This window comes from Etheostoma cragini, chromosome 10 (assembly GCF_013103735.1).
Source record: "Etheostoma cragini isolate CJK2018 chromosome 10, CSU_Ecrag_1.0, whole genome shotgun sequence".
Classification (NCBI taxonomy): Eukaryota; Metazoa; Chordata; class Actinopteri; order Perciformes; family Percidae; genus Etheostoma; species Etheostoma cragini.
The window spans coordinates 60,047-69,752 of record NC_048416.1 but is presented as its reverse complement, the minus strand read 5'-3'; the positions used below and the strand labels follow the sequence as shown (position 1 = coordinate 69,752).

Below are 9,706 nucleotides of genomic sequence, written 5' to 3'. Positions count from 1 at the left end.
GCATCCCTCTCTGCTCCCCCAGACAGTGCTAGTAATGGGAGGTTAACACAGAGGCAGCGCTCCCATTATTGAGTGAATTTAGCACCTCGGACAGCGCTCTACAATCTTTATTGCTTTGCTGACCCTCTCGTCATGTCCTGGCCGTGCTCGACAGCCTCCACATGTGCGTGGCTGAGTGTGCGGTTGCACCTGTGTGCGTATGTGTGTGTGATATGAGGTCTGATTGAAAGGCGGTGTGTCACGGAACAGAGAGCACACATGCTCCAGGGCTTGTTCACAGCGAGGGATACACTCAGGAGGGTATAGCGCACAGCGTGTGTGTGCGCAAGTGGAAGAGAGGCAAGGGGAAAAAGAAACGAGGGGAGGGGGCTGCAATTTTCTGGTTGTTGCGCCTCCAGCATATATCCTGGCCCTAGCACATTAACTTTTAAAAAGGGTTTCGTAGGGCTGTAGGTGTCTACATCACACACATATAACGACTGCCTGGAGTCACACACTCATACAATCAGGGAGGGGAAAAGATTAAAGACAATGAGAGGAGAGAAAGAAGGGTAAGCGGTCTAAAATGAGCGCGGAGAAACGGCAAACACTACCGAAGGATACATGTTTGATGTGGGAAATTCCACTCGCCAGTTTTCACCCTAGCATTGATGTTCTACATTTATCACACAAAGTGGATACAGGGCTGTTCACTTGGATCATTACCAGGGTTAATGCAGGGCAGGAGACGGGTGTGTCCCCGCTGACGAGGGGACTTGTATAGCCGTCAACCTGATGATTTGTTGTGTTAAATGAGATTGATGTGTGATCATGTGATTCATGATCTGGTGTTGACAGTAGGGAGTAGAAGATGGCTGACTGATAGAGAGAAAAAGGCTCATGTTTTATTCACAGATAACAGTATCTTTACCTCTGCTCTCCCAAACTGCCCTGCTAGTAACAAAGTGCCGGGACAGGCCAATTTCTCTTCCTCTCCATTCCTCTGTCTGCCTCCTTCCTCTCTCCTGCACTCTCTGTTCTGCATTCACAGCATAATGTAAGACGTGAAATGTAATAAAAGTGACTGAACTCAAACTCGTGATCAAGCCCCTTCCTCTTTATGCACTTGATTTTAGGAGGTGATCTTAAAGAGAGCAGCAGACCTGGTGGAAGCCTTGTACGGGATGCCTCACAATAACCAGGTAACACTCGCACAAGCACGTACACAAACATCAATATCTTTTCCTCAAATTATGTTTGTGGTCCGTACCACTTATCGCAGCACCAAAGGTGGTGTCTCGGCTGGCCCCCGCAGCATCTTGCCATGGTTCATACAAGATCTGATCTGGGACCCACAAACACACATGGGAATAAGTTAGTGCTTTCATCAGCTTGTGTTTCGAGCAGGAACAGAGGTTTACAAGGCTGACTGAATGTATAAGGAGGAGAGGAGGATAGGAAGAGAAGAGAAGCAGATAAGGAAAAGGAGCAATGGGATTAAGGACTGGGTTGAAGAGAGGAAGAGGCAGGCTAAAGATTTGATGAGTCTGGTAATGAGGCTTTCCTCTATTTACTTGAAACCAATCCTACCTCTCCCAGTGACCACTGATAAAAACACACTCAGCCTACTAGGTTTTACATGGGCAACATCTCAAGTGCAGATCTAGCATTCTTGTTTGAGCTTAACGCCTTTATTGAGGGCATGTGTTCTCTTTTTCTTCCCTCCTGCCTCTATTGCTGACCACAGATCTATCTTTTTTCTTCCTCACCGCATAGGAGATGATTCTGAAACGAGCAGCAGATATCGCAGAGGCCCTCTACACAACTGTGCCACGAGGGCACAACCAGCTAGCAAGCCTTGGCAGCGGCGCCGTCCATGCTGGCATGATGTCCGTAAACTCCTTCACTGGGTCAGAGGTGGCACAAACAGCCAATCAGGGTGAGCAAAGACAAGAGGAAACAATTGGTTATCATCCTGGGAAAAGTGGTGGGGGCTTATTTAACATTTTTCTCTTTATTGAAAGAGGGATGGATAGTAAAGATGAGTAGTTTGATAGAGATTTTTTAGAGAAAAAGGAGGATAGGAGGAGGAGGCAACAGTAAGAAATTTAAGTCTAGGAAAGAACAAAGGTAAGAGAGTGAAGAATGTATAAAAAGAGAACCATGGATGGAGTTGGATGGAGAAATATGAGTGGGTCCTAGGGGTGTGTATATTAGACTGGGGTCGGCCCCTGTCTGACAGAGAGAGATGTGGATGCCTTCAGTGGTGATTCATCACGTGCATAAGGGGAAGGAGAGGAGGGTGGACGGACCAGCCTCTGGATACGTTTCAATACTTCCAATGAGCTTCCTCTATCCTTCATCTTCATTTGGAAACATGCTCAGATGTGTAGAAAACAACAGATATCAACTGAGTGACTTCTGGCCTACAGTTTCCAACTCATAACAGATGAGGATGGGGAATTGGTGGTGCCTTATTATCAAGAAAGAGGCTGCTGCTGTACAGAAGTGCAACCCTTGTTGCACTAGAGAGCAGAAATTCCTGATGTTCAATTCCAGCTGCATTTTTTTTTCTCCTGTATCAGCGCACCTGAAATGGATATTTATAGTCTCCTTTCCATCTTTTTTCTGTTCGCTGCCCCTGAAAAGCATAAAGTAGAGAGAGGTCCTGTCAGAAAAACTGGCTTCATTCTTTATAAATTACAGGAGAGCTGCAGAGGCCTTTTAGTGCAAATTGCCTTATCAATATATCTAATTTTGGAGAGGAGCCAGTAAGTTTAAAGGCCTCTTGTTTCAGTACTTGCATGCAGCTAGTTCCCTACCATAACCTTCTTCCTCTGCTTTCACGCTCTGCCATATGCAGTCCAAGAGTTTTTGAGAATTCTTTTTGGCTTTCATTATGATGTCCATTAGCCGTGTAGGGAAAAGAGTACTTGGCAGCATTATATGTTTCTTGTTTTGCTTTGTGTGCCATGTGTTATACCCCTAACACATATTGTCTCCCCTTCTCCCTCTCTTTCCCTCTACATAGGTTTCAATAGGAACACAAGCAGTGTCTCCCCTCATGGTTATGTGCCCAGCTCCACTCCCCAGCAGAGTGGCTACAGCTCCGTCTCCACTAGCATGAATGGCTACGCTAACTCTGGCATGGCAACCTTGGGCACCTCGCCCAACTTCCTCAATGGATCTGCAGGCAACTCGCCCTATGCTAGTGAGTAAATACACCACATCATGGACCTGATATAAAGAGGGGATGACATAGTCAAGGCACAGAAATTAAAAAAAAAAGAAACTTTAAAGAATAAGTAATTGACATTCAAAGAGAGGTTACACACAAGAGAAAAGTCGTGCAGTTCAGCTGGCTCATCTGTTTCTTTAAGAACAGAGTCAAACGCAAATCCCTACTTTATTGGCCAGGGGAGCAGATCACCTAGCCCCCGCACCCCAACACACCACCTCTGCTCACGCAAGCACACACATTCACCCTCTACATTAAAGACCCTTGATTAAATCAATAAACTAATTGCTAGAGAAGCAATTCCATTTCAGCTCTTTGATTCCTGGGTGTTAACAAGTATTTTAACAGGCTCATCGGCCCCACACAGACACTTTCAATCAATGGCCCCTCGGCCTGCCTTTGTAGGTCCAATTTTCATTAATTGATTAGTTAGGCCCCTTCATAAATGGATTATGACTTTATTGCGAGGATTTGTCAGGAAGAGCCATAAAAGCTAAGTGTTGGATAATAACAACAATAAAGGCAGAAGCAGATATCAGAGGGCAGGTGAAATACGACTCGGTTGATTGTAAAATCACTGAGGGGGGAAATGCTCTTAGTGTATTAGCAGACAAAAGACAAAGCCAGGAGGATGGATGGGATGAAGGAAGGTAGGATTCGGGTTGTGAAGATAACCTTACCATCATTTTTGTTTGAGGATGAGTCTAATGCCAAAATCCTGCCAACGGCTATCTTGTACAAAGTCCTTTATTAGTAAAGTTTAACCTTTTCCACAACAAGGTCATGGTTTACAGACAGTAGTGGTGCATATGGTACATAAACAAAATCTGTGTGAACTTACTGTACCGTTACACAGAACACTTGCACTTACAGTTTGCACAAATGTCACAAATGCACAAATGTCAACTTGAACATCTTTTTTTCCCTTTAAATTTAAATGTAAATGTGCTGTATTTATATAGCGCTTTTCTAGTCTTAACAACTACTCAAAACGCTTTTACATCATACAGGAAACATTCATCGTTCACACACTGTGGCCGAGGCTGCTGTACATGGTGCCACCTGCTCATCAGATACACATTCACACTCCGATGCACAGCATCGGAGGCAACTCGGGGTGCAGTGTCTTGCCCAAGGACACGGGACTGCAGGGCCTGGGATTGAACCCCCAACTTTCAGATTGGCAGGCAACCGCTCTACCACTGAGCCCCAGCTGCCCCAAAATCAACTCTTTCTGAAATGAACTATAAAACTACAACAGCTGGCTAGCCCTACAGTAGCTTGCCAACAACTTTCTGGTGTGACCAGGGCCTTTAAGCTTTAAATCATAACACCGGTTATGATGAGGCTGAACATATGGCCAACAACTGATTACTCCATGGTTAAGGAGATAGCAAGAAAACACAAGGAAGCAGTACTTGTTGTCAAGCTGATGTTATCAGCCCATATGTTGGATTTTGCTCCGGCTGTTCATTCAAATATTTAGCATAACTATCTGTGATGAAGGTGATCTGGGAGAGCCTTGTTCGCCCCAAAATCAAATTGCGGCTACAGTACCCCGAGTTAGCGACGAGATGTTTATTCTAGCCATTGCACACCTTGAGCAACAGCATGAGTCATCAAAACCGACTGTTCAGAAGGGGGAAATGCTTTAAGCTGTTTTTCGGTGGAAGTTTCCAACTAAACACATTTTTGTCTTAGCTATGAAATATGTCATTGCCAGGTAGTTGCTTAACAACTAAAATAAATTGCAAAAAAAGTCTGAGCCAGTTGATCTGAGTCCAAAATATCCCCCCCCCCCCCCCCCATCATCCATTGATCAGTCCCTTTCTGTTCGTCTCGTCTGCCCGTCCTCTGCCCTCGGCCCTCTCTCTAACCTCTTCTCTACCCTTTCCATCTGCATCTTTCCTCCCTGTCCTTCATCCCCGACATGCTCCCTATGACCCCCCTAACCCCCTTTCCTACCCGTCTCTGTTCTCTCAGTCGTCCCGTCAAGCCCCACCATGGCCTCGTCGACCAGCCTGCCCTCCAACTGCAGCAGCTCTTCCGGCATCTTCTCCTTCTCTCCAGCCAACATGGTGTCCGCTGCCGTCAAACAGAAAAGCGCCTTTGCCCCTGTCGTGCGACCCCAGAACTCACCTCCACCCACGTGCACCAGCGGTAATTCTAACAGCCTGCAAGGTAAGCTGCTGAGCAGGTGGCCACCTAGTATGCATCTACATCTAATCAATTCAGAACTACTGTCATTATGTGAATTTAGCAAAAGTATATTTTCAAGATAGCATTACTATATACTTCTTCCTCAAGCATTAATCCTGCTCTTTCTCACGTTTTTATAATGACAATTTCTCCCTTTTACTCCCACTTCTTGCTCTAATTTTCCTTTTCTGCCTCCTCTTCTTCACTCCTTGTTTTTCCTTCCTTTACCTTCCCTGAACCCATCTACTCTCCTTCCTCACTTTAGATCAGTCTTTTGTGGACTCTAGCAAGTATTCATCAAACAACTCTCTGCAGGGCCTGGCCTTCTCCTGAAGTATGTTAACGGTCTTCTTCCATGCCACACTATCCCACACCGCTCGTTTGCGCCACCAGCTCATCGTGCCCAGCCCTTCCTTCTCTTTTTCTGTTTTTACTTGTCACTCTTGACTTGTCAGAGGGACAGCATGCCACGCCATATGTGTTCCATTTCCTGTTTTCACTTCCTGCTTCCTGCCTGTGCTTCTGTGGGTGTCTCTGTAGGGAGGCGGAACGGGGAGGTTGTTATGCAACCACGGGTCATTCTTTTCTCCCATTTCCATCAAATGCAGCGCAAAGTCTGTTCGTCTGGGCAGGATGTTATATGGTGTTGAGATCACGAGAGAGAGAAATGATGGATGGGAATCTTTATCTGAGTCCCTAGCTAAGCACTTCCGCACTTCCTCTGACGGTGTTGATGAGTGCTGACCACTGTGACCCAGAGAGACATTGGCTACTGCGTGCTGATCACACTGACAAATGCACACACACACACACACACACACTTGCCATTCTGTTAATCCTAACGCGCCGGAGACACTAAGGAAATAACCAGGGAATTGGTGGATTGAAGAGAGACGGGAATCAATAGGGAGCCAATATGTTATATATATAGTTTTGTGTTTAAAAAAAGGGGGGGGTGTAGAAGGGGCCAGGGGGAGGTGGGATTGAGGAGGTGAAGATGTTGGAGTTGGTGGAAGGCAGAACATGATATAAGGTAAAAATGTAAAAGCTGATGGCTTCCATTTCCATGTTCAAGTGTTGAGGGTAATTTCATCACCTCTGTCATCCCACGTCACTGTGTCTCTCTCGCTCTCGTTTGAATTATGCTCCATGATGCACAATGGGCTTCACACAATGTAACTGCTAACAATTAACAGTAGCAACTCTTGCATGAAATTATTCTGAAAGCCTGCAAAAAGCTGAATGATGATGTCGGTGCGCGCCAAGTTAGCGGCGCAGCAGAGAAAAATGTTTTGATTTTGGGGGCCTTGGAAAGAAGAGATAATGAGGGGGAGTCTCTTTGTTCGCCAGATGCTGGAGCACATTTCTGTTATGTGACTGTTGTGATGACAGATCAAACCCAGCAATCATATGACTGACCTCTCTCTCTCTTTCTTTCTCAACCCCCCCTCACCATCTTCCTCCCCCTCTTTTCCCACAAAACAGCGATTCCTGGGATGATCGTTCCACCCATGTAGAGGGTCTGGGATAGCTGGCAGTTTGGGGATGTTGAGAGGAAAAAGACACAGTAGCAGAGTCTGGCGAGTCTCTGGTGGGCTCCGGAGCTGAACTGAAGGAAGTCAAGATAAGACACAGGACTCTGTTAAACTCAGGCTTTTCCACTGGGATTTCATCTGAAGGGATAAGGGAGGAGAAAAAAAGGAACAATACGAACCTTTGTGATGTTATTTACCTCTTGGTTGAATTAGTGTAGCTTCTCTAACACCGCTTTGGATGGAATGTATAGAGAATTATAGTTTATCCACAGTGTGACACTGACCTCATGAAAAGAGCCTTTATTTATCTTTGTGTTTATGCATGTAAGGTTTGGGTTTGATTACTGGAGGCCCCATGCTGTCTTGCAATTCATAACTCGCAAAGTGTTGGTTTGACCATGAAGTTTATGTAACCTCTGTCACAATAGAGGATGCTTTCCTTAGCTCAGTCCGCTTACTCAAACCATAGAGCACACTGGCCAAGTGAAAGTAAGGTCAACAACACATTAAAACAAAGAAATATCAAACAGAACAAAATCGACCCTCAACTTTGCTGCTATTTATCCCATAAATCTAAAAATGGCATAACAAAATCACCCGTTGCTTATTCATTGGAAAAACATGCCTTTCTTTTTAATATTCTTCAGTTGTTTATTTGAAATTTAATAAAACTGTGAGGACTGAGCTGTTTGCAATATGCTTTTCTGCTTGTCACGTGAAGAAAAGGTGATGATTTATCCAAAATTAACATTTTGTCTGAGATTTTAGTGAAAACTTGAAAAGCCAGAGGATGTGTGCGCCCAGCCAGCACTGTACTGAAAGAGCCTAGCAAATATCAAATTAGAATAAATGCGTGATAAATGTGATATATTTTTGTATATAAAAAAAGTTAAACTTTTCATTTGACATTATTTTTCCTTTCTTGCGATAGCTATAGTTTGAAATGCAAACATTAAATGTCTTAAGGCAGCTTCTCAGTACAGAAGATAGATTTAATTTGTATTGTCAATATCTCATCTGCTAAACATGACAAACACAGATTTGGATACAAAAAGGGGATTCTGTAAAATATCCTATAAATAATGTATTTATCCTTTACCCCGTATTTGTACATTGCCTCGGACTCTCGTTTAGTTGTGTTGTGTAAGTTTAATACAGTAAGTGAACATATTTCATGGTGTTTTGTTTCATTATTTCCTGTTGTCTCACTATTTAAGTGTGACTTTTTTATCTTTTTTGTTTTGTATGTTGACTGTTTTGCTTTGGTATATCATGCTTTTGTTTGTTGATGCTGATTTCATTTGAACATGCCATGGTCTATTTTTGTATTATTTTTAAGTTAATAAAAAAAATCTGTTTGGTTCCATATGAAAATGTTTATTGTATGGCAAAAAAGTAGCATCTTATTCAGAGTATTTGGTTGAAGTAGATTTTTTAAGAATATATACACACATTAATATATACTGTAAATCTCTATCTTTTTTTTAGGCTTTCAGATTGATACTGTTCCTGAACTGATAATATGCATGGGTTCTTCTCTTGAGTGACACTTTCTTTTGTGTGTGTGGAAACCAAGAGAACTAAGAAATTGCTGTTTTTCTTTCTTTAAGTTCCTCTTCTTTCTTTTCCTATGTTATTGTTGCCTGCTTACATACTGTATCTATATACTCTTTGTTTTTTCTGTCACTGTAATCTTTACCAGCAGTCTAGATGCCTTAACAATGCAAACCCATTCTTCATTCAATCACGTGTACAGTTTTCTACCCTCACCACAATTGTCTATTGCCACAGAGGAATTCATGGGAACTTGGGGACAAAGCACAAACCCGCTGTGTTTGGTGGTGAAGCCAGACTAGAATACAAAGAGCCATAACTCAACAATCCCCCCCCTGATGTACTATAATACTACAGCAATGGCACGCTTTGAAGGACGGTCGTCTCCGAGAGGCCTGTCTCTGCTGTGCTCATTGCACTTTAGTGTTCACAGAAAAACGTCATTTTTTTTTAGCAATTATGTAGCTTTTTTTCCAGATTAATGAAATAATTTCGACCAAATGTTGATAATATTTCTCACTAACCACAGGATCACAGTAGTATGGCAACACAGAGCTGTTTCAACTGTAGTACAAAGGTGCGCACAGTGAATATGAGCACTGTCCCTGCACATTGTCACACATGGAGTCACAGGTCGAACTCCAGTATCTGACAGTCAATCCCCCAGTTCTTCTCTCCATGCATTAGCCTTTCTATAATACAGCTTCATTACAAGCTAAACGGAACAAGAACAATTAAGAAAGCGTGAAAGGGAGCTCCTTGGCCCGTCAGCCATTACTGTAGACTTTTCTTTGTGTCTGCCGTGTGTCTTCAAGCTGTTGCTGGACAGAGAATAGGGCTTTTCTCTCTGCTTTTCTTGTCTAAGGCCTGGTGTTGTTAAGTGGGTAGAAAGGACCGTTTTAACAGAGGCGCCTGCTGACAGACGAGTGTTTTTCAGGCACTTGTGGGCCTGTGCTGATCGGGGCCAGGGCGGGAGGGGCCACACCATATCTGTTTCAAATGAACTACAGAGGTCTGTTGTCATACAATGGCTTCTTTGTAAGCAAAGTTTAATCCTGATTATGAATATTGGTAATTGGTGACAACGTTTTGAGTTTAGGTAACAAACAAACAAAAAAGATCCAAACCAAATAGCTGGTGTCTATTTTTCCCTCTGTTTGGTCTTTGACTGCAAATACACTGAACAGCTCTACCATATAAG

General features: G+C 43.5%; 1 protein-coding gene across 3 annotated transcripts in view; it reads left to right on the top strand.

Moving 5' to 3' along the window:
* The window catches only part of ebf1a (EBF transcription factor 1a), a 52,551-nt gene extending 42,928 nt beyond the window's left edge, over nt 1-9,623 (top strand). The window contains exons 12-17 of one of the 3 annotated variants that reach the window (XM_034883790.1): nt 1,116-1,181; nt 1,756-1,918; nt 3,011-3,190; nt 5,201-5,398; nt 5,682-5,750; nt 6,902-9,623. In XM_034883790.1, coding sequence (XP_034739681.1) covers nt 1,116-1,181; nt 1,756-1,918; nt 3,011-3,190; nt 5,201-5,398; nt 5,682-5,749 — 675 coding nt within the window. In that variant the 3' untranslated portion in view covers nt 5,750; nt 6,902-9,623. Of the gene's footprint in view, nt 1-1,115; nt 1,182-1,755; nt 1,919-3,010; nt 3,191-5,040; nt 5,399-5,681; nt 5,751-6,901 lie in introns of those variants that run through there. The other 2 variants (XM_034883791.1, XM_034883793.1) reach the window with 2 other exon arrangements.
* Nucleotides 9,624-9,706: the final 83 nt, after the last annotated feature.